Genomic DNA, 21,213 nt, shown 5'->3' with positions numbered 1-21,213 from the left:
CGGGAGGCATCCTGAGACGTTCTGGGTCACAACCCTCAGGATCCACTCCAGACACAGCTAGCGCTATCTTTTCATGGAAAAGCCAATTAAAGGCTAGGGAACAGTCTCAATCCAGGCCAGCAGTTTGGTTGCCGAGGCTAAGGCTCAGTGGGTGGCCCTCCAGCCTTCAGAGATCAGCAGCTGCCTTAGTGGCTGGCGGGGCTGCCAATCTGAAGGTAGAGAACAAGAGGTTTGGGTGGTAAGATATTACTTTTTTAAATGAGCGTAACTGCTTGGCCATGGTCTCGGAGAGCCAACCCCTCCACAGGCCAGCCAGTGGCTGCAGCTGTGGCCTGGCTGCTTTTATGGGTCAGTACCTCAAGAGTTCAAGGGCGTGCCCTCCCCCCTTTACCATTTTGAGCCCAAGATGGATGATAACCCCCAAGTCAAATCTGCTGACACCACCAAGTGGGAAACTAGGCTTGCAGACCAATTTAATTTTTACATTTATTTTAAGGTTTTCTTGATGGGTCAAGAGAGGTGCTCCTCCAGGACCCATAATAAAATCTTGACTCTCCCCTACCCCATCACCCTGCTCTGATCTCCCTTAAGACTTTCCATAATCCCACCCTACTTTCAGTACCAGTTGCATAAAATATAGGATCAGGAGCAGTAGTGCATACATTCCCCTTGAACCTGCTCCACCATTCAATTCAGTCATCATGTGTTTTCTACCTTAATCCATTTAACCGCCCAATCCCAATACCCCTCGATTTCCTGAGAGACCAAAAATCTGAATAACTGAATGTTAAATATACTCAATGGTGGAGTAACCATGATGTTCTGGGACAGAGAATTCCAAAGTTTCACATCTCTTCTGAGTAGAGGAAGTTCTCCCCATCTCGGTTGCAAATGATTGACCCCTTATCTTGAGGTTGTGCTCCGTCCGATAATCTCAATTCTCCAGCTGTCCTTTTAAGAACTTGTATGTTTCAATTAGATCACCTCCCATTCTTCTAAGCTCCTGAGAATGTCGGCCCAATTTACTCATCCTCTCAGCAAATGCTACCATCAAACTCACACTTAGGCCAGAATTTTCCAGCCATTCGCACTGGTGGAATCTTCCTGCCCCACCGACAACAAACCCCCACACAGGTTTCCTGGTAGCAGGGATGCATGAAACAGGAAATCCTGTTGACAGCTGAAACAGCCACCGACCAATGGCAGGCCGCCTCGACGAAACATGCCACAGGGGTGTGTGGAAAATTCTGCCCTTATACTCCATCTGCCATCTTACTGTCCACTCATTCAACCTGTCTATATCTCACTGCAGTGTCGTTGTATCCTTAATTCTTACATCCCCACCTAATTTTGCACAGTCATAGAATCCCTATAGTGCAGAAGGAGGCCATTTGGCCCATCGGGTCTGCACTGACCCTCTGAAAGAGCACGCTACCTACATCCATCCCTGCCCCATCTCCATAACCCCATCTAACACACATATCTTTTGGATACTAAGGGGCAATTTTACCATGGCCAATCCACCTAACTTGAACATTGTTGGACTGTGGGTAGAAACCAGGAGGTAACCCACGCAGACACGGGGAAAAAGTGCAAACTCCACACATACAGTCACCTGAGGTCAGAATTGAACCCGGGTCCTTGACACTGTAAGGCAGCAGTGCTTTTATTTTTAAATTTAGAATACCCAATTAAATTTTTTCTAATTAAGGGCAATTTAGCAAGGTAAATTCACCTACCTGCACATCTTTGGGTTGTGGGGGTGAAACCCAGGCAAACTCGGAGAGAATGTGCATACTCCACACGGTCACTGAACCAGAGCCGGGATCGAACCTGGGACAGCAGCGCCGTGAGGCAGCAATGCTAACCACTGTGCCACCGTGCTGCCCTGAGGCAGCAGTGCTAACCACTGTGTCACCGTGCTACCCCATTCCTCAAATTTAGATGCATTACCCTTGCTCGCTTTGTCTAAATCATTAATATGGATTGTAATTGGCTGAGGCCAAAACACTAATCCATGTGACACTGCGCTAGCTACAGTCTGGGTAATTTGAAATTTTCCTGCCTATCCCTTTTCTCTGCTTCTACCCATGCCCCTCCATCCTTGTTAACATATTATTCCCCTCTCCATGATATATCTAAATTTATTGGCTGCCCATTATCTATGCTACTGGTTAGATCCTCAAAAATAAACTCTAAGGGCAGGATCCAATAGGCACGCTGGCCCCAAAAAGTAGCACGCCACGCTGCAGTGTGGCTGATAAAAGCCAGGACAATCTGCTCCCAGGATCTGCCCGGATCGCAAAGCCTTGCGAGATCCAACGCAATCTCGCAAGATGTTGCGCTGTAAATCCCGCCATTGTGGGCGGCATCACTTCTCGGCAAATCTGTATATTAGAGCGAGGTAGCTAATCTCACTCTAATGTGCCTAACCCTAACTGAGGCTTTGGATTCACCATTTCATCTCAGAGACTTTGGGCGAGATCCGTTCAGCACCGGTCCGCACAAATGGGGACCAGACGGAATGGCACTCGGGAGAGTCTCCCAGGGGATTGGAACCTCCCTGCTGTTTGCAATTTTGGTAGGGTGGTGTCCTGACACTGGCAGTCTGGCACCCCAGCAGTGCCACCGGGTTACCAACCTCATACTGCCAAGGTGCCAAACTGGCATTCTTTGCATACGCGGAATTGACCCAAGGGTGCCCTGCGGCGTGTTAAGGCGGGGCGGGGGGGGGGGTGGAACCTCCCGATAGTGCTTTCAGGTTGGAAGTTGCATCAGGGGTCTTGAAGATTGAGACTCCATCTAAAAATGGCATCCCGATCTCTCGTTACACTGGGGAGTTTCGGTGAACGGAGCTCCCAGTGTACACGATGGGGTTATGTGATGCATCAGCCGCGCTTTCCGTGCTGAGGCCCGTCATGCAACATGAGTTGTGTTGTTTAATCATGTATTTTTCAGCGCTGCAAACGTTGGGAAACACACGGATAAACACGCTCGCTCTGGGACTTTGTTCCCGATTAGTTGAATCGAGCCCTAATAAACAAGTCAAACATGATTTCCCTTTTGAAAGAGTCTTGTTGACGCTGATCATATTGAGACTTTCTCCATGTATTGATAAGGGCCAGAATTCTCCGGCCATTGGGATTCAAGTTACCCGTTGGTAGCATAACCCCATCAACAGGTTTCCCAGCGGTGTGGGGTGGTTTCAATGGGAAAACCCATTGACAAAGGCTGGGTAGATAGAATCAAGCTGTCAGCAAACAGTGAGCTGCCAAGAAACATGTGCTGGGGGCCCGGAGATCCCGTCTTAGATGTCCTTAGTAATAGTTTCCAGCATTTTCCCAATGAGCAACGTCAGGCTAACTGACCTGCCATTCCCAGGTTTTCCGCTTTGCTGGAACCATTCTAGAATGAAAGGAATTTTCCAGAATCATAGCGTGTGCAATCATTGATGGCAGTGCAATTCCCGTTGCCTGAAATCTTCGAGGTTGGCAGGGGCCCAGTGAATTTTGTCAACACTGCTGTTTCCAACAACATAACCAGAAGTGTGCGCAACTTGTTATTCTTGCTTTTTCTGATTTCCATGCAATTATAATTAAAACGTAAGCTGTTGGCAGCACGCAGGGGAGATGCAGGCGACTCCGTGGCAGGGAATGTTTTTCAGTGGTGAAAGCTGGCGTCAGCTCACAATGCTGCAGGTATGGGTGGGCGATAGAAAAACCTCCAAATCAGACATTCAGACTTGGGAATGTTCTGTGTCATCACCTGTAACGATGCACTCTCATTTGAAACACAATAAACGAACAACAAACAAAACAGATAAGAGCAGAAGTTAAATTGTATAACAGAAGAAAAACCAGCACCCACCTGCCCTATCCCTCCTCCCTTCCTGCCTTCCCCATTTTAACTCCCTTAACACCTCCCTGCCACTCTCCTTTCCCCTCTGCTGACACCTCAATCCTCCGGAAAGAAGTCAATGAATGACTGCCACCTCTGGGCGAACCCATTGACTGACTCCCGCAAGACGAACTTAATCCTCTTTAACCTCAGGACTTCTGCCAGGTCATTCACTCACAGCCCTGCTTTCGGTGGCTCCGAGTCCCCCCACCCAAGCAAAATCCATCTCTGGACTATCAGGGAGGCAAAGGCCAAGGCCTCTCTATCCCCCTCAACTCCCAGGTTTCCGACACCCCAGATATCCCAGATATCGCTACGTCTGGACTAAGGGCCACAGATTCACCACCCTCTGGTTGAAGATATTCCTCCTCATCTCTGTTTTAAAGAATCACCTATTTAGTCGGAAATAGTGTCATTTGGTTCCAGTTTTTGCTATAAGTGGAAACAGCGTCTCCGCAGCCACTCTATCCAGGCCTTGCAGTATCCTATCCGTTTCAATAAGATCCCCCCTCATTCTTCTAATCTCCAACAAGTACAGATCCAGACTCCTCAATCGTTCCTTATACGACATTGTCTTCATTCCAGGGGTCATACTTGTGAACCTCCTCTGGACCCTTTCCAAGGCCAGCACGTCCTTCCTTAGATATAGGGCACAAAACTGTGCACACTACTCCAAATGGGGTCTGACTAGAGCCTTATACAGCCTCAGAAGTACATCCCTGGACTTATGTTCTAGCCAACCTGACATGAATGCTAACATTGCATTTGCCTTCCTAACTACCAACTGAACCTACATGTTAACCATAAGAGAATCAACATAGAACATACAGTGCAGAAGGAGGCCATTCAGCCCATCGAGTCTGCACCGCCCCACTTAAGCCCTTGCCTCCACCCTATCCCATGCCCCAATAACCCCTCCTAACCTTTTTGGTCACTGAGGGCAATTTATCATGGCCAATCCACCTAACCTACACGTCTTTGAACTGTGGGAGGAAACCGGAGCACCCGGAGGAAACCCACGCAGACACGGGGAGAACGTGCAGACTCCGCACAGACAGTGACCCAGCGGGGAATCAAACCTGGGACCCTGGCGCTGTGAAGCCACAGTGCTATTCACTTGTGCTACCATGCTGCCCCGTGAATCGTGAACAATGACTTCCAAGTCCCTTTGTGCTTTTGATTTCCTAAGCATTATTAGAAAATAATCTCTGCCTCCATTCCTCATTCCAAAGTGCATATCCTCACACTTTTCCACATTGTATTTCATCTGCCACATCATTGCCCACTCTCCTAGCCTGTCCAAATCCTTCTGCAGCCCCCCGCTTCCTCAATACTTCCTGTCCCTCTACAGATCTTTGTATCATCTGCAAACATAGCAACAGTGCCTTCAGTTCCTTCTTCCAGATCATTAATGTATATTGTGAAAAGTTGTGGTCCCAGCATAGACCCCTGAGGAACGCCACGAGTCACCGGCTGCCATCCTGAAAAAGGTCCCTTTATCCCCACTCTCTGCCTTCTGCCAGTCAGCCAATCCTAGACCCATGCCAGGATCTTACATTTAACACTATGGGCTCTTAACTTAGTTAACAGTCTCCTATACAGTACCTTGTCAAAGGTATTCTGGAAATCTAAATAAATCACGTCAATTGCTTCTAACGTCCTTGTTACCTCCTGAAAGAAGTTTTACAGATTTGTCAGACATGACCTCCCTTTGACAAAGTCGTAAGTCCTATTTTATCATGCACTTCAAAGAACTCCATGATCTCGGGTGGGATTCTCCTCTACCCGGCGGGGTGGGCCGTATCGGCACAGAGGAGTGGCGTGAACCACTCTGGCGTCGGGCCGCCCAGAATGTGCGGAATTCTCCACAACTTCAGGGGCTAGGCCGGCGGCAGCGGGGTTAGCGCCACGCCAACCTGCGCGGAAGGGCCTCCACCGGCCGGCGCGAGTTAGCGCATGTGCGGGAGCGCCAGCATGTGCTGGCGTCATCCCAGCGCATGCGCAGGGGGGTTCCTCTCCGCGCCGGCCATGGCGGAGGTTGACAGCAGCCGGCGTAGAGGGAAAGAGTGCCCCCCACGGCACAGGCTCGCCCGTGGATCGGTGGGCCCCGATCGCGGGCCAGGCCACCGTGGGAGCACCCTCCGGGGCCAGATCAATCCGCGCCACCCCACGGAGCTGCCACGTCCTGCCAGTACAGACCTGGTTTGATTTAAGCCGGCCGGACCGGCTGAAAACGGGCTGCTGCTCGACCCATCGCGAGGCGGAGAATCGCCGGGGGGGGGGGGGGGGGGGGCGCTGCTAGTGGCCGCTGACCGGAGCGGCGTGATTCTCGCCCCCGTCAAAACCCCGGCGCCTGAGAATTCGGCAGCCGCCGTCCGGTCGGCGGGCGGGATTCACGCCATCCCCCGAGCGGTTCTCCACCCGGCAGGGGTTCGGAAAATCCTTCCCCTCATCTTTAATAATGGGCTTTAAGATCTTACCAATGACTCAAGTCCGGCCAACTAGCCTATAATTTCCCACCTTCTACCTCCCTCCCTTCTTAAACAGCGGTGTTACATTCGCCACTTTCCAGTCCCCTGGAATCCTTCTTGCCTCCAGTGAGTCCTGACAGACCACCACCGATGCCTCCACAATCTCCTCAGCTATCTCTTTTAGAACCCTGGGTGTAGTCCATCCAGTCCAGGTGATTTCTCCACCTTCTGTCTTTTCAGTTTCCCCAGAACCTTCTCCTTAGTGATGGCCACTGCACTCACCTCTGCTCCCTGATTCTCCAGGAGCTCTGGCATCCCACTGGTGTTTTCCACCGTGAAGACTGATGCAAAGTAACTGTTCAGTTCCTCTGCCATTTCTTTGTTTCCTATTAATATTTCTCCAGCCACATTTTCCAGTGGTCCAATGTCTATTTTTGCCTCTCACTTACCTTTTATATATTGAAAAATACTCTTCTTATCTTCTTTTATGTTACTAGCTAGCTTGCACTCATATTTCATCTTCCCCTCCCTTATTGCTTTTTTAGTTGTCCTCTGCTCGCTTTTAAAGGAATCCCAATCCTCTGACTTCCCACTAATCCTCGCCACTTTGTACGCTTTTTCTTTTGCCTTTATGCTCTCCTTGCCTTCTCTCATCGACATGGATGCTTTGTCCTTGCCTGAGCAGGTTTCCTCTTCCTTGGCATTAATTTCTGTTCTGCCTCCCGTATAACCCCAAAAAGCTCCTGCCATTACTGTTTCACTGTCTTCCCTGCCAGGCTCCTTTTCCAACCAACTCTGGCCGGTTCCTCCCTTATTTAATTGTAATACCATTACATCAGATTCCAAGGACGGGATTCTCCGAACACCCCCCCCCCCACCCCCGGGTCGGAGAATTACCGATCCGTGGGCGGGCCTGTGCAATGAGGGCACTCTGTTCCTATGTGCCAGTCGTGTAAGCCTCTGCGATGGCCGGCGCGAAGGTGAACCCCACCCCCCGCGCATGCGTGCGAATGACGTCAGCTGACGCGCCTGCGCATGTGCGGACCCGCGACGGCCGGCAGAGTCCCTTCAGCCCTGGCTGGCGCAGCGCCAAAGACCTTCCAGGCCGGCCGGCGGGGTGCAAACCACTCCAGCGCCTGCCTAGCCCCTGAAGGTGTGGAGGATTCCGCACCTTTGGGGCGGCCCAACGCTGGAGTGGTTCCCGCCACTCCACTGTGCTGTTTCTGCCCCCCCGCCGATTCCCGGAAAATCCCGCCCCAGGTTCTCCCTCTCAAACATCAGGGTAAATCCATCATACTGTGGTCACTGCTCCATCAGGGTTCCTTCACCTTAATCAAGTCTGCCTCATTACACATCACCAAATCCACAAATTCCTTTTCTTGGGATCCACTTTCAACCTGATTTTCCCAATCCACCTGCATATTGAAATTCCCCATGATCATTGTGATACTGCCTTTTTTACATGCTTTCTCTATCTCCTGATTTATTTTCTGCCCCACATTCTGACCAGTGCTAGGGGTCCTGTACATAACTCCCATCAGAATCTTTTGACTTTTGTGATTCCTCAACTCTACCCATAGAAATTCTATGCCCTCTGACCCTATATCACTCCTTGCTATCGATTTAACTTCATTCGGGAAGCACGGTAGTATAGTGGTTAGCACAATTGCTTCACAGCTCCAGGGTCCCAGGTTCGATTCCCAGCTTGGTTCACTGTCTGCGCGGAGTCTGTACATTCTCACCGTGTGCTCGTGGGTTTCCTCCGGGTGCTCTGGTTTCCTCCCACAGTCCAAAGATGTGCAGGTTAGGTAGATTGGTCATGCTAAATTGCTCTTAGTGTCCAAAATTGCCCTTAATGTTGGGGGGTGGGTTACTGGGTTATGGAGATAGGGTGGAGATGTGGGCCTGCTTAGGCTGTCTTTCCAAGAGCCGGTGCAGACTCGATGGGCCATATGGCCTCCTTCTGTACTGTAAATGCTATGATTCCTTACTGACAATGCAACCCGCCCCCTTTGCCCATCTGCCTGTACTTTTGGTAGGACACATATTCTTGTTTATTTACATCCCGGCCCTGATCCCCTTGCGCATTAAGGTGCAACATCCTCAGTCCTGCATTGACCAATTCCCTTCTCTCATATGTCACCTTTTTTCTCTGCCCGAGGATGATGTTGTTCTCTTATTTTTGTTCTCTATTTCATTTCATTTCATTTCATTTCAGTTATTACACCGTCTAAGCGAACGCTCTGGTTCCCAACCCCCTGCCATGCTAGCTTAAATCCTCCCGAGTGACTCTTGCAAATCTCCCAGCCAGGATATTGGTGCCCATCGAGTTGAGATGCAACCCGTCCTTCATGTACAGGTCCCACCTGCCCCAGAAGAGATCACAATAGTCCAGAAATCTGAAACCCTCCCCTAAACACCACCGGTTTAGCCACATATTTAGCTGCACGATCCTCCTATTTCTAGCCTCACTGGCATGTGGCACAGTGAGGAATCCCAAGATTATCTCATTCAGGATTGCCTTCACCCCCAACTATAGAACTATCCCCAATAATCATGGGATTTCCCCACCTTAGGACCCTACCTCATCCCATTGAACCTCCCCCGAGGCTCGATTTCCAACTCAATTCCCACGACCCCCTTCTGGAGGCCCAACCCAACACCTTAGTCCTGAGGTCCGACCTGGTCCAACACCTTAGTCCTGAGGCCTGACCTGACGATTTTATTTTCAATGGATTTAAAGCCCTGTAAGGACTCTGCCAACCAACCCCGTGAAAGGAACACACATTTGGACAGTGCAAATCCCAGCCACCAAACTCATCCACCATCCCCAGGACACGAGACCCTTCTCACTTCCCACCTCCGTGCCCCTTATCATACTCTCTTACCTCACTTGGATTGCTCAATGCCACGGATAAGTATGAACTAGGCGGTAATTAATAATAATTCTGCGCTAATAAGTATTCATGTCAGGCAACTGCACCAAGACTTTATCTCAGCATCCCAACCCGCCATTGGTAAATCCAGATTTCCCTCCCATCGAATTAAGTCACCCCTCGAGCCATGTTTTCCACTCTTGCAGGCTCCATAAAATCTCCGGCCTTGTTCCAGACTTTGACCTTCCACTCGTTCTTGCCAGGCAGGCGTGACAGTCTGGTCGACCATTTCAAATGAGTTTGTTCCTCACTCCAGTGTCACCCAAGAATCCTACAACCTATCAAAATCAACCTCCAGCTGTTTATTTCAAAAATGAACCATCCTACTTTGATAATGACCAGATCTTTTTGGTGTTCCTTTGACTTGTCCCCTGTCGACCCTCACAGACTTTCTATGATCAGCCTCAGTATCTTGGTTTAGGCAGGCTCTCTGCATGATTACCACCCGCCCTGAGGAGGCCGATGGGGTGGGAGTGCGTGGGGTAATTAAGGGAGAAGATGGTGCTGCAGAAATTAACGTGCCTACAGCAGTGGAGAGGGGCTGCTTCTGTGGCAGCTGAACGGGAAGGCCAAATGAGTTGAAATTTTGGAGAAATAGGAATTTGAGGCTGGAAGTGCCATTTGTTGGGAGACCTGACTCTCATTGCATTCCATGTAACCTCCTGTTAGTTCTTCTTGCATTCAGCAATGCTCTTGCTGTAATCATGAAGACTGTAATGGGTGACTCCATCATTAGTTTACATATAAATATATTTGATCAGACATATTCCATAGCAACCTTCACTTCCAGTAGAACATTCTGAAAGTGGTAAATATCGATAGGGATCCAGAAGAGTGCCTGCCCTTACCTGACGCAGATCCACATACATCTGATATGAAAGGAGTTGACTGTTTGGCCCTTCCCCCATCAAGGAGGAGGCATTCTTTGTTAGCCCCTCAGGGGAAAGAATGTTTCAAATTGAAAGTAGTTCCTCTGCAATATTGCTTCTCTCTAAGCAGTAGATTAGAAGTGCTGACAAACTGAATGTTTAAGGGATAAAGCCTAGTTAATTTTCCAGGCACCTAGAGTCACTATTGCACAATCATTTCAACAGGAAATGGCATTGTATGCATCTCAGCTATGGACCAATTTATTTTTCCAATAGAAAAGATCAAATTGGGTGAATTTAGCAATACAGTGTTGAGCTTGTCAATGCTCCAGGAGCAATATAAACCATATTGTGTATCATGAACTGGGAGAGGGTTAATCGCTCCATTGGCAAGCATAATTCAAATAGCGCAGAGGAGCACTGTCCAGGAACAATTGCTAAATGAGCACCATCATCTGGATTTTTTCTAGTATTGCAAGATTTGAACCATAGAATTCTGAGAGTACAGAAGGAAGCGACTCGGCCCATCAAGTCCTCACCGACCCCCTACCGAGGCACACTCTCCCTATCCCCACAAATCGATCTAACCTGCACATCTTTGGACTGTGGGTGGAAACCGGAGAACCAGGTGGAAACCCACGCAGTCACGGGAAGAAAGCTCAAACTCCACACAGGCAGTCACCCAATCCCGGAATTGAACCAAGGGCGCTGGAACTGTGAGGCAGCATTTGGTGGCACGGTGGTGCAGTGGGTTAGCACTGCTATCTCACAATTGCAGAGTCTCTGATTCAATTCCGACATCGGGTTACTTTCTCCCTGTGCCTATGTGGGTTTCCTCTGGGTGCTCCGGTTTCCTTCCAAAGATGTGCAGGTTGGGTGGATTGACCTAAATTCCCCCTTGGTGTCCAAAAGGTTAGGTGGGATTACTGGGTTACGGGGATAGGGTGGAGGCATGGGCTTAAGTAGGGTGCTCTTTCCAAGCGCTGGGGCAGAATTGACGGGCCGAATGGCCTCCTTCTGCATTGTAAATAATTCCTATGAAATGTAAATTATTGCGAAATAATCCAGATTATCAGACTATAAAATAAAGGAAGAGGCCTGCAGCTAGATGTAATGCTCCCGTGTTGATGGGTTTGAGGGCGTAGAGGAAGGGACTTATTATATCCAGTGGGTGATCTACACATCATCAGTCCAACTGCCCCGACCCCCACGTCATTATACTGCAACAAGGGTAGTGCTGTGCAAGCTATCCAAAGTGGGATTTTAAGGCCTTTAAGTGAGCAATAAATGTCAATGATAATGCACCTTATTTTATGATCAACCAATTATGTACCCTCTAAAGTAAGTCTGAGTTGATACCTCCTAATTATGGAAATCCACTTGCAACATAGTGGTAGGTACAGTCTCAAATGACTTGCAGTGCTAGTATTAGTAACGTGAATCTTCATAATTAAAAGCTATATATTACTAAAAATAAAATTTGCGTTCTTCACTCAATGGTCGCGTTTTCTGGCTGATTTGGGCTTGAACGTGAGCGTCATGAGGCCGTTAAATTGTGGGAGAACTGCGCTGGCCGCCGATCTGATTGCAATCTAACCAGTCTGCAATCCGGCCAGCACATCCTTCCTTAGATACGGGGCCAAAAGCTGCTCACAAGACTCCAAATGGGGTCTGACCAGATCCTTATACAGCCTCAGAAGTACATTCCTGGTCTTGTATTCTAGCCTCTCGACATGAATGTTCTCTTGCGAGGTGGGGGGGCACCCCGAATGGGCTGGCGCCATCGGCTGCAGGTGCTGCGGGAGATTGGAAATGTGATCAGTGGGAGGTATGGGTCAGTCTGTATGGCATCAACAACTCATGTTTGACAGTTTATCTGTGTGGGGGCCGGTGGATCCTCCCCTCTGTGCCATGTGCCGACCTCTACAGTGGTCACTGGTCTGTCTTCAGCCATCCCCATGACCTCTGGGGCCCATTCCTCAGAGGGATGAGGACCTTGATGTCTGGCATCATGCCGCCGGTCGTAGCCCTCTCCCATCGGGCCAACTTCTCCTGCGGGGACAAATCATTGCTACAACCGTGGTTCATCGCTTTGGTGGCGGGGTGGTGGGGAGTACCCGGGGTGGAATGGGGAGGCATGTACAACACTGCTGGTCATGGGTGGTTAGGGGCATGGAGTGGTGCTGGATTGGGGCAGTGCCTGGCATATTCTCTTGGGCGGGGGTGGGGGAGAGCCACGGGGGCTGCTGCCATCTCACCTAAGTGGCTCGCTGGGGGTTGTTGGCCTATTGGCGACACTGGATGCCGATCCTCCTGGTCATGTTCTCCAAGTTGACTGCCGCTGTCACTTCCTACCAGGCAACACGGGGTGCCCTGTGGCTGACCCTCCGAGACCCTCGCGGGAACAGGGCATCCACTTCAAGTCGTCTGCGCAGATCTGCAGCCTTGAAACATGGGGCTGGCCGTTCTGGCTGCATGGCCGAGAGCTGAGTGGGGTTGGCAGTGCTGGATTGGTTTAAGTGCTCCTCTCCCTTGTTAGCAGTGAGCTGGCGAGCACAGTCCTGGCGAATCAGCTAATGGGACCATGATTTGTGGCAAGAAACACGAGGGGCCGCGTAAGGTGGACCGATTAACATTTTATCACGGTGATGATCTCGCCGGGCTGAGCGTAGGGAAGCTTGCAGCGGTGCCCGCTCGCTACCACACTTCAAAACCTTTCCATTAAATTGTGTCCAATGTTCTTGGCCTGAGTATCATTCCTGCAATGTTGTTTACCCATGGCTTATGAAATGGTATAGTGTAAGGAATGAGCTAGATTAATGCTTGAGACATGTTTTAATTTTGGATGGTAATGGTCCATAATCATACATATACAAAAAAGGGAATTGTCTAATAACATCTGTTTTATTGTCAATCATTTTAACATAGGTTCATGTTCTGGGCAGAATGGGGACAGAAGCCTTGCATTGGCAGTGCACGGTTGGATGGATCAGAACAAATTGTCCTTGTGAGCTCCAACATTGCGTGGCCAAATGGAATATCAATTGACTATGAGGTTTGCTACCAAGTTTGCTCTAAAGAATATCTGTAATGTTTTTCTGCCAATACATTTTATTTATTTATTTCCTTCTTTTTGAGCTCTATATTTTAAAATAATTATATGCTTGAACCACTCATTAAAAAGTCTGCTTATATTTATTACACGATTGATCCGCAGGAAAATAAATTATATTGGTGCGATGCCCGGACAGACAAGATAGAAAGAATTGACCTTGAAACTGGTGAACACCGAGAGATTGTGCTGTCAGGCAACAACATGGATATGTTTTCAGTTGCAGTCTTTGGGGTTTACATCTTCTGGTCTGACAGGTAATTTATTTTCCCATAAGTGTTTAGGATTTAAAATGTTCGTGCACTGCCTGATTTCCTATCCATGTAGGATTAGCTCTTTCCGAGCAAGGTCACCATACGAAGTCTGAATGGACATCATTTCCTGAAGTGAACCATTTCTGATATTGGAATTCGAACCACATAATTGTCGAAGGACTGGGTTTTGTGCCTGCTTTCTGTGGCAAGACATTACTTTAATTAAATGATTCTGTTAATTAACTGAACTTTTGACAGGGCACACGCCAACGGATCAATCAAAAGAGGATACAAGAACAATGCTACAGATGCTATCACCATGAGAACGCATCTTGGCGTCAACCTGAAGGGCGTGAAGATTTTCAACCGAGCCAGAGAAAAAGGTCTATTCATTGTTTTTTTTTACTGTTTTGTATGAGAGGCCCATTACATTGAACTTTGCAAGGATTTCTGTAACTGAATGAATAGGTACCTAATTTTAGTGAATTTGGTAATGTGTTTGTAAACATTTACAAAAGAAATATTATGTTGGACAAAAATATGGCATTCTTTGGGGGATTTTATCAGACAATATGCTCTTCTCATGTTACAATACAGTTAAATGAACTGCAAAAAGGCACCTAGGTAATATTCCAAGTGTAAATAATGCATCAAGGATGAATTCAGTCTTTATATGGCTCACATTTCATAATGAGTGTTACTGCATCTCCATCAGGCTAATAGTTCAGTTTGCTACAAACACATTTTCTTTTGAAAATGTATTAGTAACAAGTATACCGCTTTGATACTCGTGGTGAGGGTGGGGGGGACTTACCAGGGGTAAGCCATGGGGTACAGGTCTCTGGCACAGAGTCTGTCCCTATAGCTCAGAAGAGAAGGGGTAGAGAGGAGTGGAGCAACATTCATTGGAGACTCCATAGTTAGGGGGATAGAAAGGAGATTCTGTGGGAACGAGAGAGACTCACGGTTGGTGTGTTGCCTCCTAGGTGCCAGGGTCCATGATGTCTCAATCTTGTTTTCAGGATCCTTAAGGGGCAGGGGGAGCAGCCCCAAGTCGTGGTCCACATAGGCACCAATGACATAGGTAGGAAAAGGGATAGGGATGTAAGGCAGGAATATTTTACTAAGGTGCGTTATTGTTGTATAAAATCAAAATTTCTCAATAAAAATTATTTAAAAAAAAAGGAATTCAGGGAGCTAGGGTGGAAACTTAGAGCTAGAACAAACAGAGTTATTATCTCTGGGTTGTTACCCGTGCCACGTGCTAGTGAGACGAGGATTAGGGAGAGAGAGCAGTTGAACATGTGGCTACAGGGATGGTGCAGGAGGGAGGGTTTCCGATACCTGGATAATTGGGGCTTATTCTGGGGTAGGTGGGACCTCTACAAACGGGGTGGTCTACACCTGGACCAGAGGGGTACCAATATCCTGGGGGGGAAATTTGCTAATGCTCTTCGGGAGGGTTTAAACTAATTCAGAAGGGGGTTGGGAACCTGAATTGTAGCTCCAGTATACAGGAGGTTGAGAGTAGTGAGGTCATGAGTAAGGTTTCAAGGTTGCAGGAATGTACCGTCAGGCAGGAAGGTGGTTTAAAGTGTGTCTACTTCAATGCCAGGAGCATCCGGAATAAGGTGGGTGAACCTGCAGCATGGGTTGGTACCTGGAACTTTGATGTTGTGGCCATTTCGGAGACATGGCCAGAGCAGGGACAGGAATGGTTGTTGCAGGTTCCGGGGTTTAGATATTTCAGTAAGCTCAGGGAAGGTGGTAAAAGAGGGGGAGGGGTGGCATTGTTAGTCAAAGACAGTATTATGGTGGCAGAAAGGACGTTTGATGAGGACTCATCTACTGAGGTAGTATGGGCTGAGGTTAGAAACAGGAAAGGAGAGGTCACCCTGTTAGGGGTTTTCTATAGGCCTCCGAAAAGTTCCAGAGATGTAGAGGAAAGGATTGCAAAGATGATTCTGGATAGGAGCGAAAGTAACAGGGTAGTCGTTATGGGGGACTTTAACTTTCCAAATATTGACTGGAAACGCTATAAATCGAGCACTTTAGATGGGTCCGTTTTTGTCCATTATGTGCAGGAGGGTTTCCTGACATAGTATGTAGATAGGCCAACAAGAGGCGAGGCTACATTGGATTTAGTACTGGGTTAAGAACCAGGACAGGTGCTAGATTTAGAGGTAGGTGAGCACTTTGGTGATAGTGACCACAATTCGGTTACATTTACTTTAGTGATGGAAAGGAATAGGTATATACTGCAGGGCAAGAGCTATAGCTGGGGGAAAGGCAATTATGATGCGATGAGGCGAGACGTAGGATGCATAGAATGGAGAAGGAAACTGCAGAGGATGGGCACAATTTGAATGTGGAGCTTGTTCAAGGAACAGCTACTGCATGTCCTTAATAAGTATGTACCTGTCAGGCAGGCAGGAAGTGGTCGAGCGAGGGAACCGTGGTTTACTAAAGTAGTTGAATCACTTGTCAAGAGGAAGAAGGAGGCTTATGTAAAGATGAGACGTGAAGGTTCAGTTCGGGCGCTCGAGAGTTACAAGTTAGCTAGGAAGGACCTAAAAAGAGAGTTAAGAAGAGCCAGGAGGGGACATGAGAAGTCTTTGGCAGGGAGGATCAAGGATAACCCTAAAGCTTTCTATAGGTATGTCAGGAATAAAAGAATGACTAGGGTAAGAGTAGGGCCAGTCAAGGGCAGGTTCCCCACGGTAGGCTATTGCAGAAAATACGGAGGCATGGGATTCAGAGTGATTTAGCAGTTTGGATCAGAAATTGGCTCGCTGTAAGAAGACAGAGGGTGGTGCTTGATGGGAAATGTTCAGACTGGAGTTCAGTTACTAGTGGTGTACCACAAGGATCTGTTTTGGGGCCACAGCTGTCTGTCATTTTTATAAATGACCTGGAGGAGGGCGTGGAAGGATGGGTGAGTAAATTTGCAGATGACACTAACGTCAGAGGAGTTGTGGACAGTGCGGAAGGATGTTGCAGGTTACAGAGGGACATAGACAAGCTGCAGAGCTGGGCTGAGAGGTGGCAAATGGAGTTTAATGCAGAAAAGTGTGAGGTGATTCATTTTGGAAGGAGTAACAGGAAGACAGAGTACTGGGCTAATGGTAAGATTCTTGGTAGTGTGGATGAGCAGAGAGATCTCGGTGTCCATGTACATAGGTCCCTGAAAGTTGCCACCCAGGTTGATGGGGTTGTTAAGAATCTGTACGGTGTGTTAGCTTTTATTGGCAGAGGAATTGACTTTCGGAGCCATGAGGTCATGTTGCAGCTGTACAAAACTCTGGTGCGGCCGCATTTGGAGTATTGCGTGCAGTTCTGGTCGCCGCATTATAGGAAGGATGTTGAAGCATTGGGAAGTGTGCAGAGGAAATTTACCAGGATGTTGCCTGGTATGGAGGGAAGATCTTATGAGGAAAGGCTGAGGGACTTCAGGCTGTTTTCATTAGAGAGAAGAAGATTAAGAGGTGACTTAATTGAGGCATACAAGATGATCAGAGGATTAGATAGGGTGGACAGTGAGAACCTTTTTCCTCGGATGGTGATGGCTAGCACGAGGGGGCATAACTTTAAATTGACGGGAGATAGATATAGGACAGATGTCAGAGGTAGGTTCTTTACTCAGAGAGTAGTAAGGGCGTGGAATGCCCTGCCTGCAACAGTAGTGGACTCGCCAACATTAAGGGCATTTAAATAGTCATTGGATAAACATATGGGTGACAAGGGAATAGAGCAGATGGGCTTTATAGTGGTTTCACAGGTCGGTGCAACATCGAGGGCCGAAGGGCCTGTACTGCGCTGTTATGTTCTATGTTCTAAAGTATATTTAACTGCTCGCATGATTAAAGAAGGTTGGCTTTCTGAAGTTGATTCATGATTTACTAATCTATCCTGAGTTATGGGCTACCGTCAGGTAATCCCAGTTGGAAATACAAGGTGAGTGCGAGAGGATAAAGTATAGTAGCATCAACCAAGGGAAATGTGGAATTAATGGACACGTAGCGTAATATACATGACTGTGAAAATATAAAGCCTGAAAAAAAACGTTTCTACAATTTGTTTTTATAAATTTAGTGTACCCAATTCATGTTTTCCAATTAAGGGGCAATTTCACGTGGCCTATCCACCTATCTTGCACATCTTTGGGTTGTGGGGGCGAAACCCACGCAAACACGGGGAGAATGTGCAAGCTCCACACAGACAGTGACCCAGAGCCAGGATGGAACCTAGGACCTCGGCGCCGTGAGGCAGCAGGGCTAACCCACTGCGCCACCGTGCTGCCCTCAGTATCTACAATTATGATTATTATCATAGAATCCCTGCAGAGCAGAATGAGGCCATTCAGTCCATCGAGTCTACCCCGCCACCCTAGGCCCACTCCCCCGCCATATCCCTGTAACCCCATAACCCCATGTAACCTTATGACACGAAAGGACAATTCAAAATGGCCAATCCACCTAACCTGCGCATCTCTGGACTGTGGGAGGAAACAGGAGCACCCGGAAGAAATCCATGCCGGCACAGGCTGAATGTGCGAACTCCACACAGACGCCATCCAAGGTTGGAATTGAACCTGGGTCCCTGGTACTGCGAGGTAGCAGTGCTAACCACTGTGCCGCCATACCACCTTCGATGGGCGATATCCATACTAACACAGACATTTCATATCTGTGTTAGTGTGGGTAGTACAGTGATGGAGAACATTGGAGTACAGAGTGTTTACTAAGGTGCATAAGGGTGATGAAAGCTGACACTAAGATGTCACAACATGATGAAAATTGTAAGATTGGTTTTCTCTCTGCCTTCTCTGCACATGAACACTAGTCAGACATAGTATACTCTACTATGAACAGGTTGACATTAAGTCTATTCCCTACGAGCCTCAGGTGAAAGCATGATAAGGCATTGCTTCTGGAGAGAGCGCCAAGATGCAACTGGTCCTGGCAGCTTTAAGAGGCCTACCACAAAGGCAATGGCTGTAACATTGGGATGAAGAGAGGTAAAGATGGGTCAATTTTGACTGGTAATGCTCAGCAGATTTCAAGCATGTATGCAGTTAAAACTGAGAAGATTGCTTCCACACTTCTAACTTGATCCTTTGTCACCATTTCCAATGATAACCTCCGAGATTACAGACTGTCGAGGCATCGCCAAAACTGGTGAGGCTCTTGTGCATTGATTAATATTGAAGCCTCCATGAGATCAACAGCACCCTGATTCCATTTAACTGCAGCCTGAGGATGGAAGTTTCAGATTGAAATACAGTCTGGTTTTTTTTTAACAATATACTTAATTCATAAAATTTGTAAAATTGCATCACAAAATATTTCAACTTGAAAATTACTGAAAATGCTATAAAACCTGACCTGTCTTCATACAGTATGTGCTTCTCCTTGGTGTCGCTACATAATTTGAATTTTTTCGATATTGCCAATATAAATTTCATGTCCGGCCCACAGCCTGGGGGAGGATTGAAATATTGCACAAAATGAAAAAGAATTCAACTTTCCTTCGTATAGCATGTTCCTCTCTGAGGTCCCTGAATACAATTTCAATACGCTTGATGTTCACAAAGTATATGTAATGTTAAGCAAATAGCCAAAACGTTCCAGAAACTTTGCAGTCCCTCAGTATACTATGGCTGAAAAGACTTAAACAGCAACCTCTCCCCTTTCTAGCCAGTGAACTGAGATGGAAAAAAGATCAGATTTTTAAAAAAACTTTCCCTTTCTTATTTACAAAGCCAATGCGTACAGTAGACAGGGGTATCCGTTAATCCATCTCCTTACTGGCTCCGAAAACAATTCAGATTGAAATTGAATCCAATTCATCCTCCCCACAAGAGAAACTTAGAAGTTCCAAGCAAAGGTCAGCTATTTTACTGAACACCGATGCAAAGGTGTTAGCTAAGGTTTTGGCAAAGGTCTGCGGGTTGTTTTCCAAAGGGGCCTCTGAAGACCAGACTGGCAATATCAGATGAGTCTTGAATGTGGTCATGACCCCATCTGGGGGTGGGGTGGGGGGGGGGGGAAAGTGCCTGAAATAATCATGGGGGGAGGCGGGCATGGTAGCACAGTGGTTAGCACAGTTGCTTCACAGCTCCAGGGTCCAAAATTCGATTCCCAGCTTGGGTCACAGTCTGTGTGGAGTTGCATTTTCTCCTTATGTCTGTGTGGGTTTCCTCTGGGTGTGCCGGTTTCCTCCCACAGTCCAAAGATGTGCATGTTAGTGGATTGGCCATGCTAAATTGTCCTTGGTGTCCAAAAAGGTTGGGTTGGTTGGGGTTACTGGGATGGGTGGGGGAGTGGGCTTAGGTATGGTGCTCTATCCAAGGGCCAGTGCAGACTCAATGGGCCGAATGGCCTCCTTTCGCATTGTAAATTCTATGATTCTGTGACTTGTCTGCAGATTGAACAGGACCACCACGGTAGATGTAAAACTTTCCTTTGAAAGGGCCTTTGAGCCCCACAAGGCACATCACAGTCACCATTGATTCAGATCTTTTCCCCTTCCTTCCTTCCTATGACGCCCACCCAACACCTCTTCCTCACCTCTTAACTGGAAGATGATGCAGTCAAGATTTACCAATATATCCCTGTCGGAAACTACTCGCTGCCCTCATCTTGGCCTGTGGCAACATTAAAATGAGCTCTACATAATTGAAGTTCCTGGGTCTGAAACTTAGACCAGTCAGATTATTTCACACTTGCCAAGTCACCATCTGCCCTACACCGTTTTGGGATTAAATAAACTGCATAAACTGATAAATCCAGGTTACGTCAATTGTCGGGGTAAAAGAATACCTTTCTTATATCCTGTTATACACGTTCTCATTTGGATATTTAGGTTTTTCATTATTTAGACCTAAATTTTGAACCCCAGTGGCTGTTGTGCTTTATCACATAATTTAAACATCTTAACATGCAGACTTTACATACCAGTTGGGTGCTAAAGTCATTTTAATTGAAATCCAGCAAGTCTGGAGAGGAATAGTGAGCAGGGGCCTCACGGTAGCATGGTGGTTAGCATCAATGCTTCACAGCTCCAGGGTCCCAGGTTCGATTCCCGGCTGGGTCACTGTCTGTGTGGAGTCTGCACGTCCTCCCCGTGTGTGCGTGGGTTTCCTCCAGGTGCTCCGGTTTCCTCCCACAGTCCAAAGATGTGCGGGTTAGGTGGATTAGCCATGCTAAATTGCCCGTAGTGTAAGGTTAATGGGGGGATTGTTGGGTTACGGGTTACGTGGGTTTAAGTAGGGTGATCATTGCTCGGCACAACATCGAGGGCCGAAGGGCCTGTTCTGTACTGTTCTATGTTCAAGCTTGTTTGAGATCCAAAACTATAGCACAATGTAGAATCACTGGGTCAGCATCCATCAGCTTATTGAAACTAAGAACACAGCAGAAATGTTTAAGTGAAAGTAAGTTTCACAAACACACTGCAACACCCAATTCAATTTAGAAGTAATTTATGACGCCTCACTTTCCTTGGGGAAAGTTAAGTAACTGATCAAGAATGAAATCAAATCGGTCAGACATTTGAATGCATCAGACAATACCATGTCGTTGTCAGATCCAAAGTGCTGGATTTAAAACCAGTTTTGTTTTCCCCTGCTGCCTGCATTCTATCAGCCAAAGCTCATTAACTGCGATTGATGCA

At 47.6% G+C, this 21,213-nt stretch overlaps 1 protein-coding gene across 1 annotated transcript in view; it reads left to right on the top strand.

The window, feature by feature from the left end:
• The window catches only part of LOC119962094 (low-density lipoprotein receptor-related protein 1-like), a 2,271,162-nt gene that overhangs the window by 1,718,495 nt on the left and 531,454 nt on the right, over positions 1-21,213 (top strand). Inside the window, 3 exon segments of the mRNA XM_038789946.1 lie at positions 13,102-13,228; positions 13,391-13,542; positions 13,798-13,922. Coding sequence (XP_038645874.1) covers positions 13,102-13,228; positions 13,391-13,542; positions 13,798-13,922 — 404 coding nt within the window.

Source organism: Scyliorhinus canicula, chromosome 2 (assembly GCF_902713615.1).
Source record: "Scyliorhinus canicula chromosome 2, sScyCan1.1, whole genome shotgun sequence".
Lineage (NCBI taxonomy): Eukaryota > Metazoa > Chordata > Chondrichthyes > Carcharhiniformes > Scyliorhinidae > Scyliorhinus > Scyliorhinus canicula.
This window is presented reverse-complemented; position numbering and strand designations above follow the sequence as displayed.